Source organism: Triturus cristatus, chromosome 4_2 (genome assembly GCF_964204655.1).
Source record: "Triturus cristatus chromosome 4_2, aTriCri1.1, whole genome shotgun sequence".
NCBI classification, from domain to species: Eukaryota; Metazoa; Chordata; class Amphibia; order Caudata; family Salamandridae; genus Triturus; species Triturus cristatus.
Genome location: NC_140586.1, coordinates 701,631,770 through 701,649,582, shown reverse-complemented (window position 1 = coordinate 701,649,582; position 17,813 = coordinate 701,631,770). Strand labels below are relative to the sequence as shown.

The following is a 17,813-nucleotide window of genomic DNA, read 5'->3' as shown; positions in this document are numbered from 1 at the left end:
ATGGAGGAGAGGGAGTTCAGGCTGGGGATGGCGAGAGTCAGGATGGAGGAAAATAAACTGTCAATAGAGGCAGAGGAAAAGAAGCTGACCATGGAGGCAAAGAAGGCTGAGAGGGCCTTGGCAATTGAGAAGGCTGAGAGGGCCTTGGCAAAGGAGAAGGGTGAGGCTGAGAGGGCATAGAAAAGGAGAAGGCTGAGGCTGAGAGGGCCTTAGCAAAGGAGAAGGCTGAGAGAGCCTTGGAGGAAAGAAGAACTTCCTCAGTGTGTAACCGTGCTGCCATTGAACAAGTCTAAGAGGAATGGATGCTGCTGAGTTTTACACCAAGGTAAAGTTGAGGCACTATCCCTCAACTATACCCACCAGTGGACCTCTGATAGCGTTGATCTCCCCTCTAACCACTGGTTGGTTTTGTATACTTTTGTTGATTTAGCATCACAGAGTTTTTGTTACACACACTGCATAGTAGTATTCACAAGGTCCTGAAGAAGGCCACCACACCTCTTATGAGGGTACCAGGCCAAAACATGTCTACCCAATTCTTCACTCTGTGACAGGTTTGATTCTCTCATGTCAAAGCTTGGTTTTTAATCCTGGCCTAGGAGCGCCCCAATAAAGCTTATTGTGCACCCTTGAGTTAGTTTTACTTCATTTTATGTCTTTGTTTCTCACCCCTCATCATACCCTGCTCGCCTAAGGTTTAGTATACCTCTCTCTTCCACAAAGCATCCCTGAGCTCCTCCCTCTCAGAGAGGGGGTTGTAGCCCACATTATAACTAGGTTCAGAATGCAGGAGGTTACCCTACGATGAAGCATGCCACCTTCGCGTTGAGGAGTGGAACCGTCCTGTAAAAGGGACACCCCTTTATCACTCTTCTATGTGTTGTTGACCCAGAGGTTCCTGTTTGTTTCTGGTTTATGGGTAGGGGAGTCAACCCCTGCAGGTCTTTAAACTTCCTCTGGCCCCTTTTTTGTGTTCTGATGGACAGGAGAATGGCCCATGAGGTACGTCTCAGAGAACTGGACATCAGAGCTAAGCAGGTAGAGTCCAGCAATAACAGTGACAGCGTACCTACAGTGCCCGCTGGAGACAAGTGAGTCCATATCCCTAAAGGTCTGGTACCTGACTTAGTTATGGGAGATGACAATGACAAATGGTTTGAAGCTTATGAGGCGGCTTTACAGATGCACAGGATCCCTGAAGAGGGTTGGGATGCTAGTCTGTGGAAGCACATCCTAGGGACACCACATTGGCCCTAGAGAAGGGGGACAGGATGAGGTATCCCTCCATGAAAGGAAGGAAGCCCTTGTCAGGAAGTATGGCATTACCTCAGAAAAGTATAGGCAGAAGTTAAGGGACAGCAGAAGCTGCACCAGCAGTCCTGGGTGGATTTAGTGGAATCCTTTTGCAAGGCATGGATGGTGGGTGAAGGGCAGTGAGATGAATGATTACAAAGGGCTGTATGATCTGTTTGCAGGAGAGCACATGCTCAGTAATTGTTTTCCAGAACTGCGCCAACAATTGGTTGATAGTAAGCTCACTAACTCTAGGGAGCTTGCTAAGGAGGCGGCCGCTGTCTCAGCACCAGGGTCCACGAGACTGTAACTTGGGGGGATCCCTACAAAGGTGGTCAAGGTCCCCATAAGAAGAAGAATAGCAGAGACAAATATAGAAACAAGGACTTCCCAAAAGGTCCCTAAACTAGTTCCAAGGGTTAGGACTCCCAATCCCTACCTGAGCAGAAAAAGAGATGGTTCCCTGATAGCAAGTGTTCAGGGAAGGTACCCCCTAAGTGCTATGACTGTCAACAGATTGGGCATTACAAGGGGGATGCCAAGTGTCCCAAGCGGGCACAGACCCTCACTGGTGGGCAGACACCGGGGTTGGTTAGTATAGCGCTTAGAGAGGAGATTGCCCCAGATAGTGTGGGGGAGAGCATAGAGGTTACCCTAGTGTCCATGGGTGACAGAGATATGGTGCAGAGAACTCACATGCCTAGTAACACGAGGAAATACAGTCAGTGGGTCACCATCAATGAGCAGAGGGTAGAGGCTCTGAGAGACATCGGAACCAGCGTGACAACTGTCAGGTGTCACCTGGTGACCTCAGACCTAGGTAGTCCCTAATGTGTTCCACCCAGTTGTTGCACCTGGCAGCCTGACAGGGAAGAGGTGTGGCGCCATGGCCATGGCGACTGACTCCAGAATCTGGGGATCACGGTTCCATCCCCGGCACCGACGGCAGATTAGCCCAGCACCCTGTGACTCTGGGTAATAGCTCGCTTAATCTTCCCGACGGCCCCCAGCGCCTAGAGACCCTTACGGGTGATTGTTTGCGCTTTACAAATGTGGATTATTATGAGAGTCACTACCATGTGGCTCTGTTTCCCTTTGAGTTGGGAGGGTCTCAGGTTCTTTGAGGGTAGCTGCGAGTCCATCCATGCCTCTGGATTGCCTACTTGGCAATGACCTAGAGCACACCACTTGAAAGGAGGTGGAGCTCAGGTCCCACTTGGAGATGTTAGGGTTGCCTGAGTGAGTGTGCCTGACCCCACGTCCCATGGCTGCCCGAGAGGGTAGTCAGGAGGACGTGCAGCCTGAGAGAATGGCTCAGTTGCCTGCCAAAAAGAGGAAGGGCAAGCAACCTGAGAAACCTACTGCTGGAAGTCCCATGGTCTGGGAGAAGGCTGAACTTGAGGGGGACTCCCTGTAACCTACAGTTGCTGCTCTGGTGAACCTACCTTAGCTGGCCAACTGGCAGGAAGGGGGTCCCACCAGGGAGGAATTCTGCAAGGCACATGTGGAGTGTCCCACTGTTTAGGGCCTACAGTAGAAGGCTGAAGGTCAAGCTGCTGGCGACAACTCCGCTGATCACCTGATTTACTGGGAGAATGGTCACCTGTATAGCAAGCCTAAGATTCCTGAGCCAGGAGCAATTCATGTTGGTAGTCTCCTAGTGCTACAGGGCCTTCCTACCAGAGCTGACTCATGACATACCCCTGGCAGGTCATTTGGGACAGGACAATACCTTTTGCAGGCTTGTCACCTACTTTTATTGGCCTCAAATGAGGAGGGCCTCACATCCATTTTGCAGGTCCTGTCCTACCTGCCAGGCCTGTGGCAAGTCAGGAAGGAAGCGGAAGGCTTCCCTGTAACCTTTTTCTGTCATTGGCACCCCCTTTAAAAGGGTGAGCATTTACATTGTCGGGCCTTTTGACCCCAAGACAGCCATGGGCAACAGTTTCATTCTGGTCTTGGTGGACCATGCCACCCGGTACCCAGGGGCCATCCCTCTGAGGACTTCAACTGTACTTGCAGTGGCCAGGGCACTAATGGGGATATTTACTCATGTGGGATTCTTCAAGGAGGTGGTGTCAGTCCGTGGTACCAACTTCATGTCTGCATACATTAGGGCCATGTGGAAGAAGTGTGGGGTAACCTACAGGGTTCTCCACTCCTTACCACCCTTAAACCAGTGGGCTTGTTGAGAGGTTCAACAAACCCCTCAAAGGCTTGATCATGGCCAGTCAAATCCCTTGTAGTGGAAGTGGAATGTCCTCCTGCCATACCTTTTATTTGCCTACAGGGATGTACCTCAGAAGGGGGTTGTCTTCAGCCCCTTTGCAGTTCTGTATGGCCATTCTGTACAAACCCTCACACAGCCTTTTGTCCAGCCCAGTGGTGTTGGTCCCCAAAGCTGCCTCTTCAGGTGTCATCCAAGAACTTTGGTTCTGTATGGACACCACAAATGACACACACCCCAGCCCAAGAGCTGATGATCTCATAGATCGGTTGGGAACTGCCAATGTCCTTAGCACGTTTGATCTAACGTTTGGGTACTGACAGATTGCTTTAACCGAGGAGGCCAAAGAGAGGTCTGCGTTCTTTACCCTAGAAGGGCACTTCCAGTTCCGGGTAATGCCATTCGGGTTAAAGAACACCCCTCCCACCTTCCAGAGGTTGGTCAACGAGGTTCTGGTTAGGTTGGGGAACTTCAGTGCTGCCTACCTAGATGACAATGTCTTCAGTTCTAGCTGGGAGGACCATTTGTGCCACCTCAGAGAAGTGCTTCAGGCTCTGTAGAGGGCAACCCTGACAGGCAAGGCCAGTATGGCAGGGTTCAGTGGTCTACTTGGGTCACCAAGTGGGAGGAGGAAAGGTGCAGACCTTCCAAGCCAAAATCCAAACCAATCTGGCTTGGGCCCACCCCCAAGACCCAGACAGAAGTGAAAGTCTTCCTAGGCCTCACTGGCTATTGCAGGAATTTCATCAAGGGATATGGCCCCATTGTTACTCCCTTGACAGAGCTGACTTCTAAGAAGCAGCCACGTCAGGTGATCTGTACAGAGGCGCGCCAGAATGCTTTCAACACCCTGAAGGAGGCCATGTGTACATCGCCCATGGTCCAGGCGCATGACTTCTCGCTATAATTCATTGTGAAGACAGATGCCTCAGAGCATGGCATAGGGGCCATCCTCTGAATGAAGAGGACCTGGATCAACCTGTAGCCTTCATCAGTAGGAGGTTACTTCCCCGGGAATAGAGGTGGAGTGCAATAGAGAGGGAAGCCTTTGCAGTTGTCTGGGCACTGAAGAAGCTGAGATCATACCTGTTTGGTGCTCACTTCCAGATTCAGACAGACCCCTCAGATGGTTAATGCAGAGGTGAGAATCACAAACTGTTGAGGTGTTCTATCTCCCTGCAGGGAATTAAATTTACGGTGGAACACCATCCTGCAACAGACCACACCAATGTTGATAGTTTCTCCAAGTTCTTCTGCTTTAGTGAGGAGAACTCCACAGGGGTTGGGTAGTTCTCTCTTCTTTTGACTGGGGGGGGGGGGGACGTGTTAGATCTGGAATCCTTAGCATGGTTTTCCCCTAACTTTTTACCTTCAGACCTCCTGTTTTTCTGGCCTCAGGACAGTGCACATTTTACCATTGCTGACCAGTGCTAAAGTGTTTGTTTTGTCTCCTTAAAACATGGATACACTGACTTACTCCCAATTGGCATATGTAATGTACCTGTATGTCCCTGGTAAAGTGGCACTACCTGTGCCCAGGGCCTATAAATTAAATGCTACTAGTGGGCCTACAGCACTGATTGTGCCTCCCACTTCCATAGCCCTTTAAACATTCCTCAGGTCTGCCATTGCAGCCTGTATGTGTGCAGTTTTAAACTTCCATTCTGACCTGGCAAAGTAAATCTTTTGCCAGGCCCAAGCCTTCCTTTTTAATAAATATATGTCACCCCTAGAGTAGGTCCTGGACAGCCCAGAGGGCAGGGCGCAAAGTATTTAAAAAGTAGGACATGCACTGTTCAGCATTTCCTGTCCTGGTAGTGAAAAACACTTAAATTTGTTTTTAACTATTGCAAGGCATATCTCTCCCATAGGATGACACTGGAGTTATCTTATTACCTTTTATAAGTGTAATTTCTAAATGGGAATAGATGGCAAGTTCATGTTTGGTGTCTCTGGAACTGGAATTTAAAATCTTATGGTGAAGTCGGATTTTAAATTACAATTTTGAAAATACCACTTTTAGAAAGTTAACACAAGGAGATGATGGACAGAGTACTAAAACATTTCAGACACTCACCCCCAGTCAGAGATCTGGGTTGAATCCATCATTGTTTTTATCTCACTTCGCCACCCCAGTTCAGACCCAGCTATATGCAAATCAGTCTTTACCCTGTGCCTCATGGGAACAGTCCAGCCCAAACTGCCAAGCCAGGTCTTCCCTGGACCAGAAACAAGCATCCTGGGACCGGTTTCGTGATAACACTACTCATAAACCAGGCTATCTTGAATCCAGTGGCAAAGTGAGCAAGGGACCCACGTCTGGGCATACCCTGCCAACTTAGGGTGAACAAAGCAAACAAAAGGAGATGAAGGATGGCGCGCTAAAACATTTCAGACACTCACCCCCAGTCACTGATCTGGGTTGAATCCATCATCATTCTTTAGCTCAATTGGCCACCCTCGTTCAGACCCAGCTATATGCAAATCTGTCTTTACCCTGTGCCTCATGGGAACAGTCCTGCCCGAACTGCCAAGCCAGGTCTTCCCTGGACCGGAAACAAGCATCCTGGGGCTGGTTTCAGGGTAACACCCCTCATCAGCCAGGCTAGCTTGAATCCAGGGGCAAAGTGAGCAAGGGACACACGTCTGGGCATACAGTGCCAACTTAGGGCAGACAAAGCAAACACAAAGAGATGATGGATGCAGCGCTGAAACTTTTCAGACACTCACCCCCAGTCACAGATCTGAGTTGAATGAGCTAAAGAACGATTATGAATTCAACCCAGATCTGTGACTGGGGGTGAGTGTCTGAAGAGTTTCAGTGCTCCGTCCATCATCTCCTTGTGTTTACTTTCAGAAAGTTGACATTTTCTTGCCTTAGTCATTTGGTGCCTGTAGCCTGTCTCTTAGTCACATGACAGGGTGTGGATGGAAGTTGGGCTTTGTGTATTCCTCCTAGACAGCCGCACACACCTTAGGTGAGACTGAATGGGCCATCACTGGCAGGATAGAAGGGAGGAGCTGGGCCCTGCCCCACTTACACTTGAATGGGCTGTGTCCTGTCTCCACACAAAGGGCAGCATACCCTCTTTAGTTAGTCTGGAGCCAGGGCCAAGAAGGCAGAACATCTGTGCACTTTAAATGCCTGCCTCTAGAAACTTCCTCCCACTTCAAATACACAACTGTTTATAAATATTGGACCTCATGCACCACCAGTTCAGTACACTTCTGGACCTGTAGATACTTTGCCAGGAAGAAGAACTGCTGTGCTGCTACAAGAACTTAAACAATTTAGTGAGTTATCCCTTTTATAAAGGCACTAAGGACAGGGTTCAACCGAACCAATGCAAACGTTTGCTCTGTGCCAAGCTACCAGTGGGGTCAAGCACAGGTTAATTTGGGGTTTGCGTGTGCCTTACCCTGACTAGAATGTGGTTTGGTTGCTGCTTGACCAGGACTCAATCCCTGTCAACCAGTTACCCCTTTTCTCACAGTGAATGTAACCTTAGTTCACATTTGCTGGCTTCTTCTCAGAGACGGGCAAATCTCAGAATAAACGTGTGTGTAGGAGGGGCATTTATTACAAAACTGCATGAAAATGACACCTATATTGTCGGCAAATTATAATTTATAAGAAAAGTAAATAAGAAAATGGCGAATATAGTGCAAGAATTATGCTACAAAACCAAAAATGCCATAGTGAATCATGGGCCAATATATGTTCCACTGCTAAACTTATTGACAATAGTCAAAAGAAGAGTCTTATATCACAAGTGTCCACAGGAGGTCAGCAGTGCGTAAAGCATTCCCACTACGTATTTTTAACCCGACAACATTCCCAGAGGCTGGAGAACTGAGAGAAATCCGATACCCCTGCATGACTGCTATGTCGAATGCTCGTGTAGACTGGCTCTCAAGCAGTGCATTAGTTGTCAAGCCGCTGTGTTCGTGGCTTTAGTCATTTCAACACTCAAGGAGTTGCAGGAAGCTTCTTGCACCAGATGAAAGGTTGTCTGCAGTTCTTCCTGAACCCACCTCTAATTTGGAACTATGTTGTTTTTTTTTTTACAGTTTAGAGCGAGCTCGATATGAAAACTGGACATATGATTTTTTTAAATTTAAGTGAAAATAATGCCAGCAACACTAAGTAGCAGTGATAGATTATGGAAGCAGCAGACCTGGACCAAGGCGTTATTTCAGGTTGATGGCAATGGAGCACAGGCCGGACACACCAGGTGGGTTCATCCTGGTCAAACATGTTTACCTTCTGATTTCGTCTTTTTTTGGAGCTCAGAATCCTTCAGTGGGGCAAGCTGTATCCAATAAAATTGCGCTGAAATCAGAAACATTGGCATCGAGGTCCAGCTGAAGGCTCCAGAGGTCTTGAATGACAAAAAAACGTTTAAGTCCCAACTTTTCAGGGTTTCTGGAGCAACTGCTCTTGGTCACTTATAAGGATTCCAGGACCCCAACACCTGAGGGACAGCACTTATGGACCATAAACTACTTTGGCAGAGGTCAGCAGCAAGGTCCAGTCCATGTTCAGTTGGTACTGGTCAGCTCGTTCTCTTCAAGAAAAAGTGTCTTGCAGCTTTTTGTGTCACTGTAGCCCCACAGAAGGTCAGCCACCTGACCCCTGGAGTCCACTTCATTGGCCTGGTTACAATGTGGAGTAGGTCCAGTCCTCGTTGCCTCCACTCAGGTCACAGACAGCACATCCATTTCTCTTCAATCCTTCCACAGTCCCAGAAAGTGTTCTAGGAAGGGTACCTTGTGGTGCCACATTTATGGTTTGCACTACCTGGTGGATGGAGAGACTCCTGCATGCACCCTAACCAAGGGGGAAAAAGTCCCCACTAGGTTTGGAGCCAGCCTGGCTAGTGTGGGCCTTGGAGGCAAAAGCTTTCCTTTCTACTGGTCTCCCTTTACACTAAACTATGAATGGGTAGGCTAGACCTGTGTCCCTTTCAAGTAAATGAAGTTCCTAGGCCATCCCAACTGCGCTTTTGAGCGGATAGGAATCACATGCCCAACACCCAGTCCATCCTGTCACCAAGCCTAAGCAATTGTTCTGCTCTGGTAGCAGTTTTCACAGCTCATTAAGACCAAGCACTGGCTGCTCAGCTACGGGTATGCTAATGCAAAATAGCCTCCAGGAGCTTCAGGAAGGGTACAGTAACATTTCTAAAAATGCATTGTCCTAACTATGTATCATAAATCTACCTTCACCAAGGAATTAGACTTTTAATAAAAGTATACATAATCTTTAGATGACTATTTTAGCAGTTTCCTGTCAATTGTCACAGATTAAAGTGTATAATCTGTACTTTGACATTTTCCAGGGTCCAGCTATAGATAGCCCTGCCAGTGAACCTTTGGGGTCTAGTCCCTGGAGGAGCATGCCAACTTTACTTTTATAAAACATGCACCCTCCCTACCTTGTGAGTGACAAGATGTACTTAAGGGTGTCTTATTAAGATTTAAAAGTAGGGTTTCCCGTCTGTCAAAAAGAGTTATTTTGACAGGTCTGACAGCAGGTTTTTAGGCTGCGGCATTCAGACTACACATGGTAGGCCTGAAGTCATGTTTTACCGGCCAACCCTGATGATGGCACAATAGGTGCTGCAATCCACATGAGACATTTAGTTTACAGGTTCCGGTGCATTTTCTACACCACAAACTAAGGACTTGTAGGCAGATTAAGCATGCAAATCAGGAATAAGCCCGTTTAACTATGTTTTATGGGCAAGCACAGACACTTTACTACTGATTAGCAGTGGTGGAAAGTGCACAGAGTTGTCATGCGAGCACAAATAGGTTGTAGAAAATGGTAGAAAATCTGGGGTGGCAATGCAGAAAAGGCAGATTTTCTAGACTTGTGCACTAGTAATAATGTGAATCACAACGAAACACACAATCAAGATATTTTTGGAATAGTATCATGTATGGTTGGTGATACTTTATCCCATTTACTGCTGATGTGCACTTGTCATCCGTTAACATAGCAAAGAGAGCATTCAATGCAAAAATAAAAAATGCACTCCTCACAGGGTTCAAAGCCAAACAAAAAGTTGCCAAAACAGTCATTATATGCTTTTGTAGTGCACAGATTTTTACTGTTTAGAAAAGTCATGTAAGTAGAGCTGTGCCCTTTAAGTTCAGCTCCCAGCTTTTATGGAGAGTATTTGAACATAATCAGAATCTTAATTCTGGGAGCAGTTCTTTCCAAATAAATCACTGTTGGAAGTAAATTGCTTCCCTCGCCGCACAGCTCCGCCTGGTAGCTGTTGGCCACTGACCATTTTAGGGCCTAAGCTCGAGGCCCTCATCCCCGGTGGTCCAGTGGGGAGCAGCTCTACTCTGCTGCTGCTCTCTGTTTGTCCTCTTTCTGCTTTTGTGTGCTCCTCTGCTCTTTTTTCACCTTCCTTTTATCTACTATTTGCTTTTGTTCCACTTTTACATTTTTACACTCAACACCGGACGGTCCACCGCCTGCCACCTCGCCTCACCAAAGAGCACCCAAGGCCCGTTTGCCTGCAGATGGAGGAGCAGCAAGATCATGGCAGACCACGCAGCCTTTAAAACCACCATCACCGCACACCACCACCTCATCAGAACAACAAAAAAAGCAGCCATACAGGAACGCACCAATGCCAACACACACAACAGCAAAGAACTCTTCGCTGGGGTCAAAGAATTTGCCAAACCCAGCACAGAGACAGCAGACATTCCCCCCTCTCAAGACATCTGTGACAACTTCACCATCTTCTTCCACCACAAGATCACGGAGATCTACGACAGCTTCGCAACCCCAGATCCACCGACCCTACCTGCAACCACCGCATCCAATGGCTCCAGACCCCAGCATACCATGCCCAACTAGATGACCCTCACTTCTGAGGACACCCTCAGGATCATGAAGAGCATCCACTCCGGAGCTCCCTCGGAACCCTGACCTCACCACATCTTCAACAGTGCCGGCACCACCATTGGACCAAACCTCTGCCACACCATCAACTGCTCCATTGAGTCTGCCACTTTCCCTGAAGACTGGAAGCACACAGAGATCAACCCCCTGCTTAAGAAACCCTATGCTGACCCGACGGACCTCCAGAACTGCAGACCCAGCTCTCTGCTCCCCTTCCCAGCCAAAGTCATTGAGAAAGCCATCAACGCCCAACTCTCTGAGTTCATCTAAACAAACCACATCCTGGACCTCTCCCAATCGGGCCTCAGAAGCAACCACAGCACCAAGACCGCTCTCCTCGTTGCTACAGACGAAATGCACACCCTCCTCGAACAAGGCAAGACTGCTGCTCTCATCCTTCTGGACCTCTCAGCTGCCTTCGACACCATCTCCCACCACACCCTCTTCGCAAGACTCCACGACACAGGCATCCACGACAAAGCCCTCAAATGGATCCGCTCCTTCCTCACCGGCCGAACACAGAGAGTCAGACTTCCACCCTTCAACTCAGAACCCACAGAGATCAGCTATGGAGTGCCTCAGGGATCCTCCCTGAGCCCCACCCTCTTCAACATCTACTTGGCACTGCTTGCAGCCTTCGTCAGAAGCCATAGACTCAACATCGTCTCCTATGCCAATGACACCCTGCTGATTCTCTCCCTCACAGATGAACCCACAGCTGCCAAGAGCAACTTCCACAACGGGATGAAGGCAGTCGCCGCCTGGATGAAGGACAGCTGCCTCAAGCTTAACTCAGACAAGACCGAAATCCTCATCCTGGTCTCCACCCCCTTCACCTGGTACGGCTCCTGGTAGTGCTCAGCCTGCTCAACCCGCAGCACTCAGAACCCCACCACACCCACAGACTAAGCACCAGCATTATTCTGTACTCCTTGCTCTCAATGAACCATCAAATCAAGGCCATTTCGTCCTCCTGCTTCCACACGCTCCGCTTGCTACATAAGATCTTCAAGTTAATCCCCACAAAGACCAGCAAAATGGTCACCCATGCGCTTGCCAGCAGCAAACTCAACTACAGCAACGCACTCTACGCCGGCACCACCCAGGAACTCCTAAAGAAATAGCAGAACATCCAGATTGCCTCCGCCACACTCATCCTGAACATCCCACACTGCAGCCACATTACCAGCCACCTGAGAGACCTTCACTGGTTACCTATCAACAAAAGAATGACCTTTTAGCTCCTCATGCACGTCTACAAGGCCCTACACAATGCTGGACCTGCAAACCTCAACCTTAACCACTGCCTCTCCTTCTACACTCCCACCAGACATCTCCTCTCCTCTCAACTGGCCCTGGCCATCATCCCACGGATCCGCAAGACCACGGCTGGAGGAAGATCCTTTTCTTACCTCACTGCGAAGACCTAGAACGCCTTACCTATGTAGCTCAGACAATCGCCATCTCTGCCACAATTCAGGAAGGACCCCAAGACCTAGCTCTTCGGTTGAACTGCAGATCCACCACACCACCCCCTCAGCGCCTTGAGACCCTTACGTGTGAGTAGTCGAGCATTATAAGAAACCTGATTGATTGACTGTTCTCTGGATCATACATTTGTACATTTCAAGAAGTGATATTGAACTGAATTGTAATATTTTAGGGCCAGCATGGCCATCTACCCAGTACAGTTCAATGGCGAATGATCTAGTTAATTTTGGCCATGAGACTGGGAATGTGATCATAGGCAAATCACTTTATTTGCTTATGCCTCATTTACGTTACACACCAGAATTCTGATTGCATAATTAGGAGGCTGACATTAAGTATCAAGGTATTCAAATCGAAAATTCTACTGATTTGTTGGTAAAATACTCCTATTGCCCTTACTGTAATTTAGCTGGATTCTGATGTGGAGAAACTATGGTGCTGTAATCTACATTACCAGCTAGTAGCTCTGCACCAAAGGTGGATTCAATAACTCCATGCCTGGACACACTTGGATTGTGATGTAAGGTATTTCACCTGAAGTTATCGCTCTAGATGAAATACACCAACTCGTAAGGGGCTCATTTAGAGTTTGGTGGCGAGGGTACTTGAGTACCCTCTCCACCAACCTGGATGTCCGCCCACCTGATTTACAGATGGGCCGACCGTAAGTATGTCAGCGACTGAGATTACTCCATATCCATTGCTGACACATCTATGACTGCCCAAAGGAGTAATAGCCATAGGAGGTTTGGCCATTCGACTATCCACCTGATTTAGAACGGGCGGTCAAATGGCTAGTTCTGTTTGTCTGTCACCACTGGATAAAATCTGGCGGTAAGGGGCAGTGAAAACTGTGAAACGAGCTCCACTTCATAGCAGTCAACTCCCATGTTGTGGGGGGTCAATAGTGATTGTATTTTCAAAAACAAAATCCCACTTTAGGATTTTGTTATTAAAAATATAAAAACATGTTAAATGTTTGCTGGATGGTACTGTCAATGCTACAGTCTGTCAAACTTTTAATACATAGACAGGAACTGCTGTTAGCGGTTCGTGCCAATGTTAAGAGATGTCTTACCGGGTGGCGGACATCTCTAAGCGTTACTCAGAACTATAAATTGGGCCCTAAGTGTTTATTCTGCAAACAGGAATACCTTTTTGAACAGACGCTCTGCTGGGCCATAGAGCTCTTGCCTGGTAGCAATTGCCCAGAAAAAACTCTCTCTTACTCCTCTGGTTTCTGCTTTTTTCCAGAGATGTGTTGATTCTCAAACTGGAAAGGTCTCAAACAGGTGCCCCTTTACCAACCTTTTCAGGGGCGTAGCTTAGTCAGTAAGCCTAGGGAGTGGGGGCAGGGGTAGTGGGGTGGGGGTGGGGGGGGGTGAGGTTCAGATTTTCCAAGCAGACGGGTTAATATACATTATACAAGAAGCAAAGCAGAAAGGGGGCCTTAAGGAGCAGCAGGAAGGGAGAGGAGTGTGGATTGTGAGGGCTATAAGTCAGTATTTGAGCAAGTAACCGTTTTTAAGATCTTCAACCAGAGACAAGACTGTGAGTGTGTCTGTCTGCATGTGTATATAGAAATTCCAAGTGAAATCCGCCAAACACCTCACCATACCCGACTTAAAGCACTTGTACCCAACTATTTACTACAGAATCCATTTATTAGGGAGGGTGTAACACTGCAAACACCCTCCCCCACCCCTGAAGCTACCCCCTGAAACTTTTATAGTAACTATTTATTTACTATGCATTGTCATACTGAGCAGTGAAATGCAAACACTATGATGTATTTCGTTGCTTCTTTAGAGATCTTAGCATGTAAACAAATAAACAATAAGAAATGCGATTATGATGGCAATATGTTCACATCGATGCAGCTGAAATGAGGCGACTGTATTGATACAAAATTTCAATTAAAAAAAAATGTTTTGTTTTCTTCTTGTGTTTCAGGAACGGCGATTGGGTCCAGGGGCCTACAGCGTCACTCAGGGCGATTTTATACCCTGCAATCTTAAGAAGAAAGCATCAGGTCCCGGCTGGAAAAGAGCACAGGAAACCGAAAGACTGACAGAAATGCCACACCTCCTCTACAGGGAGATGTGGATGAAACAACGATTCCTGGTGAGACTTTTGGATGCTTTTTTTCATTTTCCAGAGAAAAGTGTTTTGTATTAATTATTAGGTATTGCTATTGCTTATTAAATTAATGACATGATTCTTTTACAATAGCACATCCAGTGCTTAATTACCACCGGCACTTATTTTTTGGGACTCGCACTTACGAGCAAGAGAGGGAAAATCACACAAAGGGGAAAGAAGGAAGAGAAAGCAGGAAAGATAATGCCACAAAGGGAGAAATCGAGAACCTGCAAGAGTGAGATAAAGAGGCAGGACGTGTGAAGTGTCTGGTAGTGGATTAAAGTTGTTTGGGATGAATTCATTATTACCAGGCTTGGTATTAAGTGCACTGGGTTCTGAGTGCCGCGGGCTTCTAAGCAGAGCTTTGGGCACCCACGCTCTTTCTTTTATAAATTGAGCACTGAGCATGGAATGTCATTATCATATTCATTTCTTTTTTTAGAAGGAAAATATGGGCCCAGGTCGATATAACATAAAGGACTTTTTGGAGCTGGGGCTGATGAAGCCAGGAAGCAGCAGGGGTGCCTGCGAGACCAGAGAACCCCGCTTTAAAGAGGCGGCACAGGTGGGCGTCGTCTTCAAGATTTATGTGTCGATTCTTGGCAACAATGCCAAACGCTAAGCAGTATTTAATTAGTCAATGTCACATGTAAATTAACCCCTTTGGCCAATTACTTATCTAAGATTAGCCAGGCGATTGTTTTTCATAAAACTATAAATACAGATTATGTAAACAGCAAATCCAACTGGTAATTTCAATTTTGTGTAATACCGCAATCCAGTTAGCTCATTAAATCCTGTAGTCTTTTGTAAGTAAACAACTGGAGACAGAATCCAGTTTAGCAGCCATTAAAGAAAAGGACAAAATAACAGGAAGGAGATGCGGGACAAAGAAGTAACTTACCTCCTTGACCACACTTACAGACTGAGTAAGAGTTTTGATGACAGAAGTCCTATCTGGAGCAAGTGTGGCAGATTCACTTTATCCACCACACTGGCCGAAGAAATCCTGCTGCACGGTGGCTGAGGTTACTTAACCAAAGAGGATGACTTTGCCACGGGAGGAGCCATTTTGTGAGGAGCAGAACCATATACTAGTTCCTCCTGGTCCAAAATGTCTGCTTGTTTAATGTCTGGTGTTCATTTCTAAACCAGACCTGGGGATTCAGAACAGCCACTCTTCATGGGTGTAGAGAGGTCGGCTCAGATGTCAATGACTGCTCTCTTATGCTCAACCTGTTAGGAAAGAAAGCTGGAAGAGTGAGAGATAAGGTATTACTATTAAGATTATGGTCATTATTATTAGTGCTTATACCAGCAGCGGCCGGTGCAGGAGAGCGTGGTGGGGCGGGGCTCTGCTCTGCAGGGGGATGCCGACGGAATAGGGGCTATTTATTTATTTTATTTGCCCTCTTCTGTCGTCTGTCGCCATCCCCCCCTGCAGCGCCACACCCCACCGCCCTGCCCCACTGCACTTACCTGCACCGGCCGCTGCTGGGTGATACTAAGTATCATAATCATGATATTGTTAGGAATAGTATTAACCCCTTCGGTGCTCATGACGGAACGGTTCCGTCATGAGCCACGGTTGAGCTGTGCTCATGACGGAACCGTTCCGTCATGACCACGCCCGCGCAAGATTCCGTCAGCACAGCGGCGGAATTTGCGCAGCATGGAAGGGGTTAAAAGTGGTTATAATAATAATAATCATCATCTTAAGAACGACAACATCTGTTATTATTACTATTATTATTATGAACATTATTATAGTTATTATTATTATTGTTATTATTACTATTAAAATTAACAATAATAATAATAACTTGTTTAACACAGGGATTAGTACTGTAGTTTTTGCTGTTTCAAAGTGCTGTAAATACCTGTTAAGATAATGGCCAATCCTGCTACTGTCTGAACTACAAATGAGAGACAATCTGTATGTTTTGTCAGTATTTGACCATGCATTCCATGCTTGTCAAGTGCAAACATCTGAAGGGTATGAGTGTGCAAGCACTGGAGAGTTCAGGACACATTGCTAGAGAGAAGCAACTGGGTTTTGTTTTTTAATCCTGACTCGAAAAGGACAATTATAGTTATTTGTTTAGGATGTGGTATTGTAAAATCTTTTAAAATATTTAAATATGTATTCTCAGAAACGCCAGCTACCTAAGTCTTTATTTATGTTGCAAAATAACATTATCTTTCGGCATTGCTACTTTTAAATTTTTGGCTTAAAGTATAATGCGTCCATTATATAATTTCTTGAAATTTATTAATTCGGAATTTCAATTTTCTCCGTATCATAGCGAAATCTAGATCATTGATAAATTCTCAATTGTGTCTATAGTTTGCAACACCTGGTCCTGGTTCTTATGGTAAAAAAGGAAACCCTTATGCACTACTAGAAGAAAAAGAAAGACAGTGTGGTATCTGCCGTGGAATAATGGGCTCAAAAACCACAAGAGGTCTACCATACCCTGGAATGGTGAGTCAATACAATTTGGGCTTGCCTTAGGAAAATCTGAAAACCAACATTTTGAATTTTGGTATAACTTTCTTCCTGTTATGGATGTTTTGTGTTTCAAAGGCAAGCAATTTGGGACCAGGAACCTATAATGTACGAAATTATATCGATGACCTGCTAAATCGGGTGGTCAGCATACGCGGTCCTTATGATGTTTTCACCGGAGAAAGGACCAAGATTGCTTCTGGACATTTTGCTACACTGGTAACTATGATAATTTACCATTGTAAATGCACTTAAAGCGATTAAAAACTACCTAATTACCATTCTCCAGTTTCTTCAATACAGTAATGACAATGAGAAGTCAAATGTTTTCCTGTTTACTAAGAAAGGACATTCAATTTACATCCTTTTCGATTCAATGGATTGTCATTTTGTCCAAGCTTTTGATACATATTTCTTATCTTTCGTAAAGATTAATGTGATTTCTTTAGCCACATATTCTTCCTTCTTCTTTAAATGGACCAAGCCATTTTTTGAGCTTTCAGAATTTGGTAGAATTTTGCCCTGACTACTTATTTATTAATAGGTTTACATTGTTTCCATACCCAACAAGATTTAAGTTTTAATTTGCGTTCTCAATTTCTAATCCATGTTTTCGAGATACTGCTTTGGGTGTTTTTTTGTAGCTGTGCTAGTTGTTCTTATATTTTACTTGCTTTGTTCATGTTGTTGCTTTGCTGACTCCTTAAGAACAGTTATTACTTTGGACATATAAGGACTAGGGATGCAGCACACTTGTTTTTGTCATTCAGTAAGCCCCTACTTACAATGGTTTTTACAATCCCTAGTAAATGTTTTGATGTGAGGATGTTTCGTTTAGTGCGGGTGTTTCATTATTTTCTCAGAAACATGTAGCTACTTCAATTTCTTGGACAGAACAGTAACTTGGTTGGCACTCAGACTCCATTCAGTAAAGTGCAGGAACTCAAACCTAAAGTGAAGCCAAGAAACCCTTCCCGCAAAGGGCGATAATGCCCATATATTCTCATATTAAATCAGCTATAGCGGCTGAGCATGCAAGCACTAGAATACCGTTTGTTTCATATCTCAGCCACAGAATGTGCCAGGACTTCAAGAGACCCATCGCTGTGTCTTCATTTTAATGGCTTTAACTTCCAGCTATAAATAAAGACCCATACATTTCTAGATATTTATCTCCGAATGGGCATTGATTCTTTTGTGAATAATTACTTTGCAATCTGTAC

At 46.0% G+C, this 17,813-nt stretch overlaps 1 protein-coding gene across 1 annotated transcript in view; it reads left to right on the top strand.

Moving 5' to 3' along the window:
- Nucleotides 1–17,813, top strand: part of CIMAP2 (ciliary microtubule associated protein 2) — a 114,377-nt gene that overhangs the window by 58,504 nt on the left and 38,060 nt on the right. Inside the window, exons 3-6 of the mRNA XM_085602536.1 lie at nucleotides 13,893–14,063; nucleotides 14,524–14,646; nucleotides 16,429–16,566; nucleotides 16,669–16,809. Of these exons, the coding sequence (XP_085458662.1) occupies nucleotides 13,893–14,063; nucleotides 14,524–14,646; nucleotides 16,429–16,566; nucleotides 16,669–16,809 (573 nt within the window). The remainder of the gene's footprint in view (nucleotides 1–13,892; nucleotides 14,064–14,523; nucleotides 14,647–16,428; nucleotides 16,567–16,668; nucleotides 16,810–17,813) is intronic.